Genomic DNA, 22,166 nt, shown 5'->3' with positions numbered 1-22,166 from the left:
GACATCCACTGATGGAACCAAGGTAGTAACCTTTCCTTTTTATTTTACAGTTGGGTGACTGCGTTGCAAAAGACAGTTACCCAGATGGCAATATCACATGGTACAGGAATGGAAGAGTGTTGCAACCTCTTGAAGGAAGTGAGTATAAAGAAGGAAGTGAATTCAGACAATCTGTTTTGACATACTCTTGTCTAGGTATTTCTTAGACTAGCCTAGCTTATATTTAAATGTGTTGCTCTCTCTCTCTTTATGACTCTATATTTTGTTACTTTCAGTATCCATTAAATCATTAAGCAATTTTTTAAAACACCATTTTAGCCCTTGTGCAGAAGAATCAAGAGAAGAGAAAATTATTTCTGTATATGGCATGTTCTAGAAGTTAATTAAAGTGAGTGGGAGATAGGATTCCAGGATTCTGTTTCTCTCAATGTCTTTGATTCATGGTTTTGAAAAAGCCATCCTACCTCACTACATGTCTGTTTTCCCTCCTGTTAAATACAGTTAGAGGGACAGAACCACTTCTCAAAAGTATTGTGACATTTAATTAAGGATTGTGATTTTCCGATGACAGATTCTATCATTAGTGTTCTTTATTTTCTTCAGTGGTAGTCATAATTTTTAAAAAGCAAATGGACCCGGTAACTCAGCTCTATACCATGACTTCATCACTTGAGTACAAGACCACCAAGGCTGACATACAAACACCTTTCACCTGCTCTGTGACATATCATGGACCATCTGGCCAGAAAATAGTTCATTCTGAACAGGCAGTCTTCGATATTTACTGTAAGTAACTTGATATATAATTATTCAGTTTTATTGTGTTAGAATATTCAAATGTTATTAATCTTTTCAATCTCAATTCAGATTTTTTTTGGATTCAACTTCCAATCCCACCTTGTCCATGTCACACAAATTATCCCTTGCTTCTTGGAAGATCTGAGGAGTAAATGTTTGCCCATTTAGGGGCATCTTTCACTGTCTGCTTTGTTACTCATGAACATCTCTTCTGCTTTCTGTTAAATGCTAATTTTCTGTAAGACAAGATTTATTTTTTTTTTTAAAGATTTATTTATTTATGCATACAAGGACTGGGGTACCAGAGGATTCACCAGAGACAGAGTGGGGAATAGAACAGGCAGACTAACTGAAATACACTGCTGAGGGGAGCAGTGGGCAAGACAAGAGAGGTCTGCTGCACGATGTGGGTAGCTCCCTGGCCAGGGATCAAAATCATGCTGCAGTGGTTGTGGACAGCTTCACAGTTTGCATCTTAACTCCTTGCACCACCAAGGAGGCCCCCAAGACAAGATATTTTAGTCTGATCCTTTCTTGTAGCCCTCAGCCCTGGCACATAGCTGTGAATTTTATAGGAGTTCAAAATACCATGTGAAGGTTTCTGAATGACTGACACATGAACAAAGTTAAATAGAAGAGTTTAAACTGAAATCTGAACTTGAGGATAAAATTAAAGTGGGTGCCTATACTTAAAAAGAGGCATGAGGTATATTGCCTTATGGATATAACCACTCCTAATGATGTATGTGCCAACATTGCTAATGGGGAGGAAGGTTATAGATTACTATCTCAGAAGGAGGAGGCACAGCCCTATCCTGACTATTTGGAAGATATTTTTATGCAGTTAGAAAAGACAGTTCTGTCAACACACCAGGAGTCAGCCTCTTTCCTGACAAAAATCTACCCATGGTCAATCAACAAAGAAAAAAACATGTGAAGCTTATAAGAATTCCTTAAATGAAAGATTTGGAAACACCCTAACTGTCCCAGGTTAGCTACAGAATCAAAGCTTCAAACAAATTAAAGGTGGAAAATAAACTGCAAGTAACTGGAAAAGGAAACTTGTTTGAATCCACACCCTTTCCTGTATGTGTCCTCAAACTCAACTCCAGAAACCCAGTGTTCCCAGCAACAAAGACTTATCTTTAATGAGCATGAGGTATCACCTACTCAAAAGTTGCTTTGGAAGTTAGTTAAGATTTCCTTTATCTCAAGTGTAGTACTTTGTAGGTGTTCCTTTTTTCTTTCTACTTAAGGTAAGCCTGGCATTTTCATGCTCCTTTAACCAAGTGCCAGAATTTGGCTGTGACTCTGACCAGGACAGTTCCTTAGCAGTTGACCCTTCATGGAGCTTCTATGAATCACAGTGAATAAATTGTTAACTGAAAAATATGTGATTATAAATATTTGGTGTATTGTTGCATTGGGTTTTTAACATGGTATTGAACTTTAGAGCCATATGTTTGGAAAGAGAATACTGAAATTATTAACAGTTACATTTTCCTATGTACTGTTTTATGAACTTACGTTGGAAAAGTAGAAAACTTGGTTTAAAATATATTGTTGCTAATGAATTGAGATAAATAAGGCAATTCTATACAGCATATTAATATGCTGTTAAAATATTAAAATACCAGATTAAAGTGGTAGAGAAATGAGGACAATTTCAATATATATAAATCATTAAGAATAAAAGATTGTATTTTCATTCTTAAGATGAACACCAAATAAATGAAGAATTAAAAATAAAAAAAAAATTATATTGTTGCAACTGGATTTTGTCAGTTTTTTAAAGTACCCAATTTTGCCTTTATATTAACAGATGCAACTTAAATTTTATGTCTTAAGCATATGAAAATCAGCAACCTTGAAATTTAAAATAAAATTGCAGTAATTTTTAAAAATAAATGATCTTTTTAGGTAAGGGGTTTCACTTCAATGAAATTTATTTTACTAATGAAATGATTTGAATAAGTTAAATAGGATGTTGTGTCCCAAAATGTTTCTGTTAGCTTCATTTCATAAATTTGAAACATTAAATATTAGGCCCTAAGGGAACCTTCTTGATCATCTGATCTAACTCCATTATTTTACTTAGCAGTAAAGTGAGGCCAAGGCACTTGTCCTAAATTAACTATACACACTGGGTAGACTCCTTTATTCCAATGCTGTGTTCATTCCTGCAACACAGGTGCCAAGATAATCTAATAATGAAATGCGAATATGCTAGCAGTCAAATCCCAGTGCTGTCAATTACTGTGTATTCCTAGAACAGTAACTTAACAACTTTAGGCCTCAGTTTTCTTATCTTGAAATGGGAAAAATATCATACTTGTCATAATGTTGTTATGGAGAAAATTTTGAAATCACAAATCTAAACTAGCACACTCTATTGTACATGAAATGTTCCTCAGAAAGTACTATTGTCATTATCACTGCATGATCATTGTTATCACAAAAGCATATAGTTTGAGACATCTTTTTGTGAAAGAGGGGAGGAAGAATTAAATTATTTTTAATGAATAAAAATGATTTTGAGTCTGTCACATATTATAGAATGATCTAGTATTTATACATCTATTCTAGAGAAAAGACAGAAGTGCCAGTAAGCTTTTAGAGAGTTTTATCTCATCCACATTTCTATTTTGGTTCTATAAAATGCAGGACCTTATATTGGAACAAAACTGAAATTTAACTTGCCCTAGCAATAAGGGTTGTTTTGTCTTAAAATTTGCAACTAACTTTCCACTTGATTTAAAGCAAAAATTTAGAGGATTCACAGTTCATCTGAAATCAAACTTACTACTTTTGTAAATAAAGGTAGAATCTCTCTGTACAAATATGTTCAGTTAAAAATTATCTTGGTGAAGTGAAGATGAACAAGATAGGAAAGAAATCCAAGATGAGCATTAAGTATTGGGGAACTAGGTTAACAAAAAACAGGAATATATATGAGTATCAGGCATGAGGAGTTGGATGGGCAGAAAACTTCTTGGAAAAATAAAAAGGAAATGATTTTACACAGCTGTCTCTATGGAGTCATTTGGAATGACTTTTGAGAAGGCTGAACTTCATGGTGAATACACAATGATGTTTATAGCCCTAATTCAGATAACTTACTACTCCAGTAGAGAGGTAAGACACCTACTTCAGAAGGAATTTGTCAGTGCAAGGTTGTAAGTGTAGGAACTTACACAGGAACTGGATTAACAGTCTGAATAGCTCAGTGACAGTGCTTCTCAAACTTGTGTGCATCAGAATCACGTAAAGGACTTATTAGAACACAAATTGCTGGATACTGCTCTAAAGTTTCTCGTCCAGTTGGTAAGGACCCAACCTTCTGCATCTATAACAAATTCCCTGGTTATGTGAATACTGTTCATTTGGGGACCACATTTGGAGAACCACTGCTTTAAGATGACTTCAGAGATGAGGAGGGAACTGAGTGAAAAAGAACAGAAGGATGCATTCAAGAAAAAGACATTTGACAAGTTCATTCTGAGAAAGTTTGAAAAGATGACCTGGTCTACCCCTTCTTTATCATGTTCAATTAGTAATGAAATTTTAGAGAATCTGATTTTCTAATCTTTATTTTTTGATTTCTTTCTTCTGACACTACCCAAAATTATACCACCATTTTTCATCACTTGTATTTCAGTGATTTCCAAAAATAATATTCATGTCTGTTATCTCCAAACTGGCCCCTTAATATCTTTCTAAAGATATCTTTCTGTAGAAACATCTTTCTAAAGCACAAATGTGACCCTGTTACTGCTGTGATTAAAATTCTTCATTGACTCTGCAGTCCCTCATGTGAGTGTCTACACTCCCAATCTCAACATGCCTTCAGCCCCTTAAAGACATGGAACTGCGTCATGTCTCAGCTACACCATTTCACTGTACTGTCTATAGTCTGTTCTATTTTCCAGATTCTTCCTGAAGAATAATTTACTTATCTCCCTATCCATAGGTTGTTACTACCTGACCTTTGTCATATATCAAACACCTACTAATCCTTTAAGAGCCAGTTCCAAGGTCAATTCTTACTAGAAATTTCCTAGTCCTTTGCATATATAAGCCACCCGTGATCACTATGCTTATATCTATGCCATTTGCATGTTGTTACCATCTTAATTGTTGAGTTGGTGTTATCATAAATAGGCTGAAAGTTCATTGAAAGCAAGGAAATACACTGTTTTCAAATTTATACCTCCAGCACTTACTACCTATACAATATGAATATTAACTAAATAAATGAATAAGTGATTGGACATAAGAATAATTGAGTGATGGAAGAAATTTGAGTAGATTCTTGGTTTTGTGTAGGGGTATGTAGAAAGTCATGAAACGTAAAATTCTCCTCTAAACTAGGTTCAAGCCGATTGTCAATACCAGGTTAGGAAATGTTTATTTCAGTCTTTACATATTGGGAATGCATGAGAGATTGTGAATGTCATTGTAATATTCAAGCACTACTTCAGAAAACTAATTGAGAGGAAATATATATGAAGAATAGAAAAGAGAGTTTAAAAAAAAAGGAAGACAAAGAAACCCAAGGGAAGGGCTGAATGAAGTTTCACCACAATGTTTTTAAATGTAGGTTATTCAGAATCAAGACTAGGGAAATGTTGGGAATAGGAGAGAATCAGATGCAAAATAAACTGAGTATTAATCACTAAGACTCTATAATTGAGTGCATAAGAGAGGGCAAAGGAGAATCCACAGTAACTGCCAGAATGATGATTTACAAATAGACAGACTGAAAGTCAAAGTCAGGGGCAAAGGGAGAACAAGATACTATTAATTTTGCTTGAGACATGTTAGTTGGCATCCATAGAGTTACAGTTAAAACTCAAAACTGTTACATTGACCCTATGATCTCAGTTTAGTTCTTGAACGGTCTGATACAGAGTCTGCTGAAAAAGGGACAAAGAAAGGGAGTTTTGAAATAAAGCAGGAAGCCAGAGGGATTGTGATACCTAGCTGTTCTGGTGTTGACTTTGATCAGAGAATTGGTACTGTGATGTGGGGTAAACTCAGACTAGCTAGAAAGGGAGGGCTATGTAATAAAGTGAGTGAGGTCTAGAAATGGAAGGTCAGTGAGGGACTAAAAACTAACTCTCATTACTTTCCAACTGCGGCCGGTGGAACTACTTCAAGGAAATTCAGAACAAACAAGTACATTAAACCAATCACTGTTTAGCCTCAGAACAGTCTGGGCAAATATTCAGAGGTATCTAAACATAGGGGAAAGGCAAAGAAAAATCTATAACAATTCTTCTAAGGTATTTTCTCTGCACTTTAATAAAGTTAAATAAGTGACTGCAACGAGAAAAAAGTCTTCAACTTCACCACATTTATCTGACTTTATTAGCTAATAACTGAGTACTCATAGGTAGTAGGTTAGTTTTAGTGGTAACATGTTGGAATAGTGACACATGCCTCAATAGTTATTAAACCTGGTGGAAAACCTTTGCATTATAACTTTGATTTTTTCCATCAAATTTTATTAATTTGCCAGTCATTTATATAACTATAATTTTGGGAGTACAACTTCACACCTCCCTCTGTGCACATGCTTCACTCACCCTTCACCAACACTTCAGTTGAAATTCATTGTTCATTTTTATTCAGCTATACAATGAATGGATACTTTAGAAAGTAGGTCATTTATAACTGCCATCACCACCTCCTTTTATTTCCTGTACTAGAAATGGCCACTGTATCCAAACTTTAATTTCTTTGGAACTCTACTGTTGAACAGCAATCTCTACTGAAGAATACCCTTTAACCCTGTTTTCTCTGTAAAATGACCAAAATGAAATGAAAGTTGTTCAATGAATAGAACAGAATTGTAATAATACATTTACAATCCCATTGATTATAATACATTTACAATTTTGTCGTGTTAAGAATCTCCCTCAGTTCACGGGACTCATCTTTTTGAAAACAGACATACTCTCCTGCATGTGAAAAATCTTGCTAGTGTTGTTTAGCTCATGTCCCTTTTTATTAAACATAAGGTATTATTCAGAATGTGAGTGAATGTGGTACCTAATAACTTTAGCTACTTGCTAGCTGAACCACTCTTTCCAAACTATAAGATTCTTATAATGTAACTAAATGTCTTTGTAATGAAATCATACAGTAAGATTGTTCCTACTGGTCTTTTACACAAAAAATAATTGCAGTCATTCCTACCTCAGTTAAAGACATTTTTTTAAGAAGAAATTGATTTTTATGTAACAGGGTCTTTTTGTATTTTCCTCTAACTAAGATTAGTAGTTGGCATAGCAAGTAGCTATTAACTCAAATCCTTCTCTAAAAAGATATATTTAAGTAATTACCATTACTAGCTTCTTGAGAAAATTGTGTATAATTTAGTCATTTACATTGTATGTACAGATTAATTTGGTACTTGACAAAAATGGTTAACTTGTGTCCATAACTCTTACAGATCCTACAGAACAAGTGACAATACAAGTGCTGCCACCAAAAAATGCCATCAAAGAAGGAGACAACATCACTCTTAAATGCTTGGGAAATGGTAACCCTCCTCCCGAGGAGTTTTTGTTTTACTTACCAGTAAGTGCTCACAGATTATTACTTGAGCTAGTCTACTATCATTTCATGCTATTATCTGGCAGCTGGCTGACATTAAGAATTGTGTGTACTTGGGTGGCTTAACTGAGGATGAGATTATTCCTGGGGACAAGGGACACCTGTAGAACGTCCTTTGAATTTTTTTCCGCAGCTGCCAGGTTTCTTGCCTTTTTTCTTGATGTTTAAAGATTTTAGGAACAATGAGACAAAAATTATCACAGGAAATGATAATTACAAAAACTCAAGGTTTCATTATCCAAATGAAATATAAGATTCTGCTCTTCAGAAGCAGATTACTATAAAATGAAGAACGATAACAAATGGTTTGATGTGGATTCAAAATCTACCTAGAATACCTGCCTGAACACATCAAGTTGCCTCAGAAGTAGGAATTGTTCTTTTGCTCATATTTAGCTAGATGGAATAAAGCTATGGGCTAAATCTTGCCATCATATATAGCTTTAAAGGGCTAGTTTCTCCAATTTTGTCAGTATCATAATTGAAAGAAATATGTATAGAGCATAATTTGGAAAATTCACATAGGATATGTTCTAGATATCACAGTGATATGGTTATAGAGTAGGAGAGAGCTCTGTGGGAAGACCTGTGTTTTTTCTTCTACAGCTCTTCCTTAGTTTGTATTTCACAGAATCTTCCTTTGAGAGAACTGTACACAACTCTACACTGCATTTACTGCAGGGATGTATTTAAAAATGCCATTCAGTGCATTGCCCAGTAGTATTTAAGAATATCACCTATTACATTATATAAAGATTAGTATATATTTATCTTTTAGACTTAAATGTTAGCAGGAAACTTTATTTCTCCTAATAAATTGGCATGCTGTTCTTATACTATGTGCAAATGAAATTTTGATACTAGTTATTTTTCTATCTTGGCTATTGCAATGATGGAGACAGATTTGTGTGTTAGTTTTAGCAACAATATTTGATTATCTTTTTTTATTAACGTGTACTCCTAGTTCATCTAGATCATTATATACTCATAGTTATGCTTTTGTTTCTCTTTATTTCTTTCTCCCATCATACTTCCCTTTCTCTCTCTCCCCCTCTTGTCCCCTGCCTCCCTTCCTTCCTTCCTTTCTTTATCACCTTTTTATTTTCATGTGCATATGTTTTCCCTTTAAGTTGCCTCAAATCTTTTTGTCAAATTAGAAGAAGCATAAATATTAAAATATACTATTGGAAAAATTTTAAATGTGCTTTAGCATTCAAACTTAAGTCATGCTATCAATAAATAGCTATCTTTAGTACAATGTAAATTAGCTCCCACATTTCCTTAGAAATAAAATATTAACCTTTTTCCCCAAGAATCAATTAAAACTGTGCTTTTATTTGCCCACTGGAACTGACACATTCCCAATTTTTTTCCTCATCTGAGTAAATGCCATTTTCATCAAGAAATAAAACTGTTTTTGGGCCTACCTGGTGGTGCAAGGGGCTAAGCACAGCACTGTGGGGTGGTCTGCAGGCACTGCAGCATGAGTTCCATCCCCTGCCAGCAAGGGAGCTACCCACATGGTGCAGTAGACCTCTCCTGATTCGCCCGCTGCTCCCCTCAGCAGTGTGTTTCATCAGTCCGCCTGTTCTGTTTACCTCTCTGTCTCTGGTGAATCCTCTCACCCCCCGCATCTCTGGCCTGTACCACAGCTCTTATGTGCATGGATAAATAAATATTTAAAAAAAAAAAAAACAACTGTTCTCATTGTAGCTACTAAGTGTAATCATCTGACATTTTGCCTCCATCAAAAGGGGCAGCCCGAAGGTATAAGAAGCTCAAACACTTACATGCTGACAGACGTGAGGCGCAATGCGACAGGAGACTACAAATGCTCCCTGATAGACCAAAAAAGCATGATTGCTTCAACAGCCATCACGGTTCACTGTAAGTCCCCTGGTCTTCTCTGCCAACTTTGCTATAGTTTCTAATAATCTAACTTGGCTGTCTTTTCAAATACATGGCTGCCATGTTTTTCTTAACATGATTTTAATGGACTGACAGAAGAGCATCACTGCAAGCTCAAATTTGTTCCAGAGTTATACCACATTATTGAAATCTGGTGTGGAACTCATAACTGAAAAGTTTGGGAGAGGTGAATCTCCAGCTTATTTCAAATGGTCTTCAATTTGTGGTATCAATAAATTACTCACATGTACTCACTTTATATTTTGAGAAAATATATAGATATTCTTGAAGTTCACAGGTTTGCATCTGAACAAGAAAAATGTAGATTGTCTCCTTTAAAATTAACCCTCAAACCTAAGCAACACAGTGTTACCGTAGATTCAACTTTGGAGGCAATAGAGACCATTAAAAGACATTTATTGGCTCCTGTATAGGAGAGAAAATTTCTGATAACAGGTCCCCTTCACAATTACCCCCATCAGACTGTTTTGTTAACTTCTAACCTGCTTTTGAGCTCTAGGTATTCCAAAAGTTTGATTTACTCCAGTGTGATAGAAAAAGAGAAGAGACACTTGACTTAAGATCTTTATTCCTGACAGTCTATATTATTGAGGTACCTGATGCCTCATGTAAATGGAAAACTAACTTGAACTGCTCCCTGGTGACACTAGAGTTCAGAGTGCTGTGGGCTAACATCAGTCTGTGTTGGAGGGCATAGGCCAGAGTTTATTTATGGCACTATCAGTAAGCTTTCCTCTAGTCAGACTCCACTACAGTCCCATTAACTATGAGGGGTTTCTTTATGTCACAATTGATAGAGACCAGCCCTTATTTTGAGGAAATTATTCCAAATCTTTCACTCTATCTTTAATGTTTGGGAAACATGTAAGATAGTAACAGAAACTTTGAGGGAGATACAAGGAGGTACATTTGGGAATAGAGTAGCCAAATGTTTGCTTTTGAGTCAGGAGCACACACTTGGGAGCTCTGTAAAAACAGTGGGCTTTTAAGAAATGTTCGCAGCCAGACCATTTCTTTGTTTACTCCATATTCATATTGCACATATCTGAGTGTACCAACCATCAGGGACTAGTTAAATGGGAAGCGGTGTTATCCTCTCAGCATAACTATAGCACTTTTTCTCTGAGGACCAGTCAATCATAGAACCATTTATCCAGTCTATTCCATGGGAAATGAAAGAGTGAAGTGAGGAAATACAGCCAACAGGTAGAACTGCCTGATTAAATAATAGAGATATTATTTAATATCTCTCTGATTATTTTTCATGAGAACCAACAACCAGTAAACCAGGGTTTAGAAATGGATAATATGCTTATATTTAAGAGAGGCAAGTTACTCACACCCCTAAAAAGAGAGCGCTCTCATTTGTATCACAGTCAGATCAGGCAGGTAAAGATAGATAGCAGAGTGAAAGCAAAAGACTTGACCATGGACACATAGTTTCTCAATAGTCACCTGTGTTAAAGGGGAAAAAAATAAGCAAAATTGGATGTACGTGCTTTTTGGTTTCACAGGTAGAATCTAACATTGGGACTTAAGACCTGTATTACTTCTTTGAAAGCTGAAAAAATTATTGCAAGTAGAGCAGGAATTTATTCTATATTACAAGTAGTGAAAACATAAAAATCCTATTTTTGTCCACTTATCCTTGATTGCCTGTTTGTTTTCCAAAACTGGATTTGTTTCCTTTCCATAGATGACTAAATGGAGTGTAGCCAGAGAAGCACCAGCCCGTAGCTGCATATTTGCAGAACAGACCTCTCCTTAGGACTTTCAGCCCACAGATCTATACTTGCTGATGAAATGCCTGCTATTCCTTGGCCAATTCATGCACATATAGATTCTTCATTAGAACTTCTAAAGTGCATCATCATCCTTTAAAATGACTTTTTATCTTCTCACTGGCACAGTAACAGTCTAGCTAATAAAAGCTTCAAACTTGTCCTGAATAGAATTTTTATCTAAATATAATTCATCCAGATATTCTGAGGAAACTCCACACTTTACAATGTGATAATGCATATTTTAATACTAATGAGAAACATGCTTCTTTCCTTCACTCATTCAGCATAGTTTTTGAGCCGACTTGTGGGAGCTAATAGATTGTAACACTCATGTTCCTTGGTGGGGCACACAGCCCAGGAGGAGAAACAAGCATTAAAAATGATGTTGCAGACATCAAATGTTGCAAACAAATGTTGTGCTCTGTTGCAATTATGCATGTAAATCCTAGAAGTGTAGGGTGCAAGGCAGTATTCACAGCCATAGGACAAAATTCTAACTCTCAGTGTGGTAAGCCTTAATTAATTATGTATGTTTATCTTGCATTTATACCATGGTAGTAGTCATCATTGTGAAACCTGCCAAGCTTCTTCACTTATTTATGTGGCAGAGTTTTTCCTGTATCTCCACATAAGCTCTTTTCAATCATTGGGAACGACAAACACTGCCTCCTATTCAAAACCTTTATTACTACTTTGAAAGTCAGTTTGGCTTTGTTCTCTAAACACTCGTAAGTGTTTGCTTGTAGTTCTGACATAGCTTTTTTTCTTCAAAAAGCCTTTCAACAAGTATTTATTGAGCTCCCAATCTATACCATGTTTGCTAGTAGGTACTGATTTTAGGCTGCTGCATATTATGGTCAGCTGAGTGCACATTACCTCAACCTCAAAATTATAAACTGTAAGCTCATTATTCATCTCTGATTTCCCATCAATGCTTGGAGCATAGTAAATGTATAACAAATGTTTGATCAATTGAATTGGATTTCCCTCAGATAGATCATGCTATGACATTAAGATTTTTGTGGGAATTACTTTCCCTCTGAAAGATTATATATCCTTAGATATATTTATACTCTGCTTTTTAAAATGTTAGCTGCTGACTGTATAACATTAGATCTTGTTTAAAATTTCAACTGTATAAGAAATAGAATAACATTTTTAAAAATATTTAACTGCTATAGTTAATTCTCTCTAAAGAAACATACAGACTCTCTCATGGTTTTTCAGTTTATTACCTACTATCTAAAATATACTTGATTTTCCAACTTCATGCCTCACCAGTTCTTTTTATATTAACCTAGTCATCACAGTTTTTATTTTCTTTTGGAAGCAATATAAGAATTTTTTTTTCCTAAAGGTGATAAACCTCAGATGTTACATATAAAAAGTTAAAACATCAATCATGTTAACTGCAAATAAATGTATAACCAATTACATTGACCACTTACTTGTCCAAAATGGTCTCAAAACTGGCTTGAAAAGTTGTACTGATTATGCTACACATCAGTTATTTCAGTCACATAAATCAGTTTTGAATTTCCAAGTGCCGTTAGAAGAATTATTTTCTTTCATCTTTTTTCCTGCAAAATATTTTGACTATCTTACTTTCCTGGAGTTTGTATTCAAGCAGATTTTCTGCTTCACAGATTTGGATTTGTCCTTAAACCCAAGTGGGGAAGTAACCAAGCAAATAGGAGATGCCTTGCCTGTTTCGTGCACAGTGTCTGCTAGTAGGAATGCAACTGTGGTATGGATGAAAGTAAGTAATATTCCTCTGTTTGGTTGAGTCCTTTTTAGGCTTCTTTTCATTTGATATTATATGCAGATAGGTATATTCATGGGTTTATACACCCATATTCATACTCTCTCTATAATATATAACACAAATCATGTCATACTAAAATTTTAGAGTACTCATCAATGGTATGGCATCCATAACTGATCTTCTAAAATTAAACTTTGGGGTGTTTTATTATGTGTATAAGTAGTTGACATGTACATGGGCACACACATAAATAGTTTTATATTTTAGTACTTAACAGTTTACGTTTAATCCACATTGCTCTCACATAACACAACAATCCTGTGCTCATGCTGTACATTTATTATTCCCTATGTTATTCACAAAGAAGATGAGGCAAGAGAAATCTGAAAACTCAAAATTGACAAAGTAGATACTCAAGCTCCAACCTTTCTGAGTGTCAGTACTGTGCTCAGGTCTCATCACTTTCTGTCTCTCTACTGAAACTGGTCTCAGGTTTCTAAATGTTTGTGCTTAAATATATGTCTCCTTTCATCCCAGTCCATAGTAGAATACTTGGAAGGAATTAGGAGCTTAGTATTTCCTGAGTAAGAATTTCCCTAGAGTGCTTATTCTTATAATTGTGTGAAATAGAAACTATTACCTGGCATTACAATCATGGGTACCTTTGTAGTGTAAAAATGTGTGATTGGTAATTGGTGATTTGGGGCAAGGTGCACCAAAGGAAAAGGTTGTAACTATGGTCCCTCCAACTCAAATATTTGGCCAGTATTTCTGAATACCCAGTGCACTGATGACCAGAACATGGCATGTAACAGGAGCACTTAACCAGTGAAGTGTTGACAGAAAACATAAACTATTCGAAAAATGGGGTTCTGTTGGCAAGAATTATCTTTATTAAAAACAGTTGAGAAATATATTGTTGGATTTTTTGGTGATGAATATACCTTTGTTTTAGGTTACTTTCAACACTAGATCTTTGTTACTTGCTCTTTTACTCTTAAAACTAAATTTTTTAATTTTACTTCTAACAACTTCTTGTTCACTCAGATGATTAAAGTGTCATTCCATTGACTGTATATTTGACATGATGCATTTGTAGTTCTTGATGGTCAAAGGACTAGAAAACTTCCAGGCAATTGGACTACTCAGTAGGTTTAGGAATACTCAGAGTGTGTTTTATTATAGGACTAGAGATAGAACATTTGCTTGGCTACGTTTACTTTCTATGTCAACTGTAGTCACTTGTTAATTGATTACCCATTGTCAATAGTGCTAATCAGTCCATTGGTTAGTTAATTAAATGTTGCATTTCCTTTGCTCATTCAAATTAAGATATTAATCTATTATCAAGGGTTTCTTAAAAAAAAGTGTTTTGGTCATAAAATTGCCATGGTTCTGTAATGAATCCCCTGTCTTGATAATGGTATCCTATAAAACAGCTTTCAGGCATTTTTATACATCATTGACTACACAAAACAAGTCTCTTCTGTAAGTCAACTCTAGTAGTAACTACTACAAGGCATAGTTACTATCCATTGAGAGCCTTCCTTAATGAAAACATATTATATTATTTATATAATTAAGACTCCATAAAGTTCAATATGGTAAGAGTATTATCCCATTGCACAATAAGGAAACTGAGTATCAGAAGTTTATGAACTTGTTCCAAGATATAAATGGGAAAGTCTGAAATAAAACTCTAACATGTCTAACTCTAAAACTACAAAGGAAAACAAAATCTATTTTTGAAATAATCTGAAATTAAGGGGGAAAAAGAAGCTTTCATTTTCATTCAACCCATCAGAATAATTTTAGGCCTAATTATTATCTAATAAATACATTGAGAGTTATAATTGTGCCGTGTGAAGTAATTAACTTTTTATTTAATCAGGATAACATCAGGCTTCGATCTAGCCCATCATTTTCTAGTCTTCATTATCAGGATGCTGGAAATTATGTCTGTGAAACTGCTCTGCAGGAAGTTGAAGGACTAAAGAAAAGAGAGTCTTTGACTCTCATTGTAGAAGGTAACAAAATACTTAAGCACCAAACTGACATTTTTCTTTGAGAATTTGTTATCTGCTTTCTTTTATGAGCTCAGTTCAACATCTTAGTTTAATTGTAATGATATTTTAGGAAAACCTCAAATCAAAATGACAAAGAAAACTGATCCCAGTGGACTATCTAAAACAATAATCTGTCATGTGGAAGGTTTTCCAAAGCCAGCTATACAGTGGACGATTACTGGCAGCGGAAGCGTCATAAACCAAGCAAGTATTTGTCTTCTTGTTATATTCTGCATTTGGCCCAATGCGGGGTTTTATTTAGGTAGCTAAACTGTAGGCAAGCTTGTTACCGACATGAAATTTGTGGTATATTCTCAAGGGAAGCCTTTTCTAACTCTTTAATTATCTCAAAGAAAGAAAGAATATGACTCAAAGAGAAATCTAAAATCCCAGGGCCATAGAGAATGGAAGAATCATTATCTTGGGGTCAGTATCTGCTTTTAAAAGAATATAAATTGGGTGCTGTTCTGTGGTCATTAATTCCTGGAACTCGGGTGATTAAAACATTAAGGTATATGCTTTTCTGCCTCATAAATTTACACATCTGAGTATAAGTGGCCACCATTACTTTGCTTAAAAATGCACATAAGGGATATTTCTTCTTAAATCTGGGCCCTGGGGAATGATGAAGAACATGGTCACTGTTTGCGAACATATGGTCTGATTTGCATATGCCAGGGCTAGAGCCAGAACAAAGCCAACTTACATACTGTCCAAGATGTTTCTTTCTGAACAAAAGTAGACATAAATCAAACCTTAATATTTACACCTTTGTCAAGACACTTTAGTAATAGTAAAGAGTGAAGAGCTGGGCCTCCCCTGGTGGCACAGGTGGTTGAGCGCAGCGCTGTGAAGCTGTCCGCAGCCTTTGCAGTGCTGGTTTGATCCTAGCCGGCTGGCGAAGGTCCCAAATGGTGCGGCAGACCTCTTCTGTCTCGCCCACTGCTCCCCTCAGCAGTGTATTTCGTCAGTCTGCCTGTTTTGCTCCCCACCTGTCTCTGGTGAATCCTCTCACCCTCCCGCGCATCTGGCCTGTATCCCGGTTCTTGTATAAATAAATAAATAAATCTTAAAAAAAAAAAAAGAGTGAAGAGCTTATGAACAACATCAATAATTTTCTCTTTGACATAAAAAGAAAAAAATAAGATTAAAATCTGGCCATTCACGAGGAGTTCAGAGCTGTAAATCCATCAAATGGCCAGACTGCTTGAGTTACTGACGTATTTGTTAATTCCAACTTCTCCACAACAGTCTGCATAATTCTCGTCTCAGTAGAACAGTTTAAAAAAACATAAAACAGGGCCTCCCCGGTGGCGCAGCGGTTGAGCGCTGAGTTGCAAAGCTGCCTGCAGCCTCTGCAGTGCCAGTTCGATCCCGGCTGCTACCGGTGAACATGGCGCGCAGACCTCTCCTGCCGCCCGCTGCTCCCCTCAGCAGTGTAACTCTGGCTCTGGTGAATTCTCTCACCCTCCTACGCTTCTGACTGTACCGTGCTCAAAAAAAAAAATAAAAAAAAAAAAACATAAAACAAAACACAACCTCCTCAGGAACACCAGAGGTGCCAAGGATATTTTGAATCTTCTGTGCTGCCTTCCCAGCTTTGAACCCAGTTAAAATCTGAGAAGGCATGCATAAAGCAGAGTTGCAACTTAGTTTTAACTTAAAATTTCCACTCTTTCTCTATCCAGAGAGGTTAGGTCATTGTTCTAGTTTATCAGTGTAGCTTTGCATAGCAAAGTAAACTTGTCTCTTTGACTGCTGGCTGATGCATATCTATTTGCATAGCTGCAAGTATGAAAAGTCCTCAAAGGACTGGGCACACTTGAAGCATTTGGTTAGGTATGATGGGTACACACAGTTCAGAGAGCATGAGAGGAGAGAAAGAGGCTGTGGACACTTTGACTCTAGGGAAATGAAGTTTTGTTTATTCAGAATCATGACCTGAACCACCTAAATTAATGACAATGTCATATCTAATTTTTGGCATCAGAAATGACTTTCCTTTCTATGCTTTTTTTTTGAGGGGGTCTTTTTTATTAAAAACTTACTTATTTTCTTATATCATTGTTAATTTTCATACAATATTTTATTTCTCCCTTCAGGTGTAGAACCTATAGTTCTCCCACCACCATTTAGTCTGTTCTTTATGCTCTCTAGTTCATGTCAGTAATAATTACATGGGAAAAAAAATAGAACCTTTAATGGAAACTCATCTCTTGGTGGTGATCATAATATAAATAAAAAGATGTCAAAATATAAGGCTGTATACCTGAAATTTAAAGACAGTAAGTAGGAAAAAGACAGTAAGTACAAGCCTAAAATAAAGACAGTACGAAAATTCAAAATTCTAAATGAACATACTAACTTTCCATTATATAAGAAATTCAGAAAAAAACATAATTATATTAAAATATACCAAGATATTAAAAAATAACTCTAGGTACTGGTAATAAAATCATAGAAAAGAGGAAAAACACACATACAAACATAAATATTTGATGAATGAAAAGTTATAAAGATTTAAAAGGCCATCCCAGCAATGAGCAAATACATTTTGTAGAGACAAAAGTAACAAAAACATAGACTCAGTGAGGCAGTCATATGAAAATACTAACAGGAGTAGAAAAATAGCAGGTGAATTTACTGTGAGGATAAAAATAATAATGCTATTTTTCATTGTCAAGGAGAAGGATTGATTTTGCCCCACTAGGTGATAAGTTATTTTTCTTGTTCTAAGTTTGTGCTGGCCTATCCATAATCTTTTATTTGTTCCCTCCTCAATCACTGGTGAATCTATTATTTTACAATAACTGATACCTCTGCCCCACCCCTATCTCTGGGATTAGATAATATTACTAAGTGTGAGATTAGCTGGTTGTCCCTAAGGCCCTTGCAAGGTAGTTGAGGAAAGAGAAAATAGCAAACAATATATAGGACATGGTATGTCTAATGTGACGAGACGGAGCTCAATTACATATTCACTTTAGTCTTGTCAGATTTAGGAGTTGGGAGTAAGGTGAATTGGTTTAGAGGAATTAAATGCAATGATTTTCCTGTTAACACCCCACAGAACCCAAATGCCTTTATCAGTCACTGGAAAAGAACCGATCCTCTCTACTTAACTTAGGAAAATTCACAAAAAAAAATTTTTTCCGATGAGCAAATCATACATACACATGTATTTAGATGTAATGGTTTAAGGTAAAGGAATTAACTCCAGTAGGGAGGAACACTGACCTGATTTACAAATAACAACTAAGTTCATAAGTTTCTTGAGGAAAAGTTGGTGATTTTATTGCAGGAAAATTGGTGATTAGATAGTCATAGTTAATTATTTTGAAACAAGTGCTAGTATACCAAATTATTCACCGAGACTATATTGAAAATAAGAGTATAATTAATTTAATTATTAAATTTATCATAGAAGCATAAACAAATCTGATTATGAATTCACTTACCCTTTTCGCTCCTTGATGTGGATAGATAAACGTCTGAATTGTTTTTTTACCTATGGTCGTATATATACCCTTGAACACTAGATGGCATTACAGAGCACCACACCTATCCTATTTCACTCACTACACTTTCCCGTGGTTTTTAAACTACTTCCACTTCTAACTCCATCTTTTTTTTTTTTTCTTTCTAGACAGAGGAATCTCCCTATATCAATGGCAGGTATTATAGTAAAATTATCATTTCCCCAGAAGAGAATGTTACATTAACTTGCACAGCAGAAAACCAGCTGGAGAAAACAGTAAACTCCTTGAATGTATCTGCTAGTGAGTATTTCATTTCTGGCATTAAAAAAGTAAGAAAATTTGAAGTTATTCTTCATTAGTTTAAAAATCTTCAATTCCATCTTCCTGTACTGCATTATGGTAAGTTTTATTTCTTTATTTTGCATTTGTTATCATCATCACAAGGTTCTTTTTTTTTTTTCCCCCGGTTTTCATTCTTGTACTATCCTTGTCTTGACAGTTAAATCATTTCACATTTTATGGGCCAGAGACCTTATCTTGAACAGGAATATTTCCCAAGAGCAACACAGGATAATAATTGAGTTTCTCTTAATCCAAAGTTTGTGTTCAGAGTAGAAATAAAGAGATAATACAAAGATTATTTTCAATCATTTTTGTAACAGTTTTAAATTTGTTAAGCTTTTTATCCCCTTTAAGCTAACCTTTTGCTATCCAATTCTTTGTGGTATTTACCCTACCCTTATTTGGTAGAGGAATGCCACATGTTTAAGGTCATTCAGCAAACTGGTAGCAAAACTGATATTACCATTCATGAAAATCTAGTTTCAAAAAGTTCTGCTTTTGAATATTATTACTTAAATCATAGCTTAAAATCAGATCAGTGTGATTATTTCAGAAAAAGTGAAAAATCTGTCAATGCTGAAATCAAGGTAATGCATAAATACATTGGCAACTTCTTCTGAAAACAATTTAATTTGATGTTAGCCATCATCTTCAATTCTGTAATTGTCACTTTGTCAACCTTAAATTAGGGTGAATGAGGCTCAGTCTGGACAGGATACTGCTGACCATCCAAACTTATATTCTTCAGTCAGTTGGAATCCTGTATGTGACATTAGCAAGAAAGGGACATACTAGCTAGGAATTGGCTGGAGCTTGGAGAAGATAATTGTCTAAAGATAATGGTCCTTCACAGATTATGAATGGTATATAAAAGCCTGATGGATTGACTGAAGAGAAGAACCAAACAAATTTAATCCTAAAATAGGAGCATTGACTTCTCAGAAATCAATTCAGTGAATATTGATTTGTGCTACCTAGAAAGAGAACTTATCCTTTCTTCCTGAACACAAGTCTCCGTCTTCTTATTCTAACCCATTGAATAGCGGTTTTCTAGACCTTGTCGTGACTTGATCAACATTTACTACAGTCTGTTTCAAATTCAATAAGCACCTACCGAGATTCTAATTTAGTGTGTGTGAAGAGCAGTCTGGGAATCTGCATTTTAGCAGACATCACCGTAAGTGCTGATGTAGGCCTGTGCACATAGAAGAATATTTATGTAGCTTAATATTAGATAACCCACCACAGTCAAAATTCTTACAAGTAAGCCAAGAATGGAGCTGTCAGAGTCATTTGGAGGGCTTTTGCAAACACCACAACACTCTTAGCATCTGTGACATCCTTGTCCTACCCCCACCACTCTGAAAACACTCTAGTGCTAAGTCTCTGACACTAGAGGGCAAAAATGAATTGTCCTGTTGGGAGACAGAAGGGGAGAAACACTGAATTGTTGATTTCATAAGTGGCAATTTGTTTCTCTCGAAATAAGAAGCCCCATTAAAAGGTAGTAAATAGTGGAGGTATTAATATGAATTTCAGATTCACACTCTAGCTTGTCAGTTGTGAAATTTTCTATGGTAGATTATTATTTTTGTAGTTTTAACTGTCCTCCTTTTCTTAATGCAAGATTAATTTCTTTGTAGAGAAGTTCACACACTATTAAGTGTAATTTTTTTACCCTTAGCTGTAGAATAGACATTTTATCTTTGAGTATTATTACCTCATACTATAATGGTAAAGGTGACTTTCATATATCAACAAATTTTGTTTTTAATTTCGTATTAACATTTTTCATTTCAGTAAGTATTCCAGAACACGATGAGGCAGACGAGATAAGTGGTAGGTACTATGCTGCCGACTCTTCTTCCTTGACTCTCAGCTCAAGATTTATGAAGTGTCATTGTATAAGTAATTTTCTTAGCTGCCACAATTTGAATTAAAGTAGCAAATTAGACAAAAGAATAAGAATGCTAAAATTTTATCCTTTAAAATCACAAATTTGCATGTTACTTATTGTAGTGAGTGTTCATCATTCTTAATATGAAATAGCTAGATTGACCTTTTTTTAAAAATCCTTGGCATTGTCTGTAATTGCATGGACTTTTCTTCTCTGTTGTAGATGAAAACAGAGAAAAGGTGAATGACCAGGCAAAACTAATTGTGGGAATCGTAGTTGGTCTCCTCCTTGCTGCCCTTGTTGCTGGCGTGGTTTACTGGCTGTACATGAAGAAATCAAAGTAAGTTGTGGCAAAAAGATCATTGCTCATTGACTTTCACTGGGAGAAAATACAATGTGCTAATTATGCTCTCTCTCCATCTGCGCATGTGCTTCCTGTAACAGGAAAGACATATGCTGCAAATCAGGCCTCACAGGTTTTGCTTTCAACTCATAGTGACTATGTTTCCAACATGTTACAGAGACATGGCCTGGGGTATGATTTCACAGGTCCCCCTTTTTTTCCTTCACTCACTAATCTGAATTTAATTGTTTGATTTCTTAATTCCTTGGTGGATTTTTAAAAAGCACATACTGCCTGAAGTTCAACTACTCTAAAGTATTTGGGAAAGGTTGGTAGAGATTAATTATTGGGAGCTAGTGCATCCTGCAGGGATGGCCAGGTGTCCCTGCAGGAACAGGTCTGGCCAGCAATGAAGCTGCTGAATTATCTTGTCACTGCTCCTCTAGTCTAGTCAGGACATGATGCTCCAAATAATGAGCTAATTGAGAGACTATTTCATTATTATCTTGTCTTAAATTAAGAAAAAAATGATTAAAGTATCAAGACTACTTTAAAAGGTTATTCAGGTGGTGTTTAGATAAAACTTGCAAATTCATAAAATGATATCGATAGTATCAAACTTACAAATCACCTAACAATAGTTTATAATGAATGTGTGATGAACATATTCATCGCTATGAAGATCCTTAAGATACACACACGTGACTAGTACTCCTCATAACCCCAGTCAACTATGATTGGGCACAGGCTTTTAACAATTGCATTTTTTAAAAAAAATTCATTGGTTATTATGTGGTATGCTTGTGGTTTTAAAAATGGGTTTTAAAACTTCTATAAAAGGAAATTGATTTTGGCAAGGGGTATTTATAGCTAGGGGAAACTTTGGACTTAACTTAATATTGTCTTGATGGCTAATGCAATCCCTTCTAATAACTCAGGTAACTTAACCTAAAGGAAAATCAAAAGAAAAAGCAGAGTCAGTGAGTATCCACAATCTTGCTTTGTAAAAATAGCAATTTTAGTGAAGCAATATGAGAATCTAGAAGCATCGGTAGGTGTCAGTAGTTCAGAAAATTTTAAGTCACATAACATGTACATGTATTGAGCTCTGGTTTTGTTCTCATAACCCATCTCGGAAGTAG

At 35.3% G+C, this 22,166-nt stretch overlaps 1 protein-coding gene across 3 annotated transcripts in view; it reads left to right on the top strand.

The window, feature by feature from the left end:
• Positions 1-22,166, top strand: part of ALCAM (activated leukocyte cell adhesion molecule) — a 196,382-nt gene that overhangs the window by 160,132 nt on the left and 14,084 nt on the right. For 2 of the 3 annotated variants that reach the window (XM_037525621.2, XM_054700633.1), the window contains exons 5-14: positions 51-138; positions 604-786; positions 7,256-7,383; positions 9,174-9,306; positions 12,779-12,891; positions 14,789-14,924; positions 15,034-15,167; positions 18,610-18,742; positions 20,585-20,623; positions 20,904-21,021. In XM_037525621.2, the coding sequence (XP_037381518.2) occupies positions 51-138; positions 604-786; positions 7,256-7,383; positions 9,174-9,306; positions 12,779-12,891; positions 14,789-14,924; positions 15,034-15,167; positions 18,610-18,742; positions 20,585-20,623; positions 20,904-21,021 (1,205 nt within the window). The remainder of the gene's footprint in view (positions 1-50; positions 139-603; positions 787-7,255; positions 7,384-9,173; positions 9,307-12,778; positions 12,892-14,788; positions 14,925-15,033; positions 15,168-18,609; positions 18,743-20,584; positions 20,624-20,903; positions 21,022-22,166) is intronic. The other variant, XM_054700634.1, reaches the window with a different exon arrangement.

The sequence above is a fragment of the Talpa occidentalis genome, unplaced genomic scaffold (genome assembly GCF_014898055.3).
Source record: "Talpa occidentalis isolate TD23 unplaced genomic scaffold, MPIMG_talOcc4v2.1 talOcc4.4, whole genome shotgun sequence".
Lineage (NCBI taxonomy): Eukaryota > Metazoa > Chordata > Mammalia > Eulipotyphla > Talpidae > Talpa > Talpa occidentalis.
The sequence above is the reverse complement of the archived record's forward strand: the minus strand, read 5'-3'. Positions and strand labels throughout refer to the sequence as shown.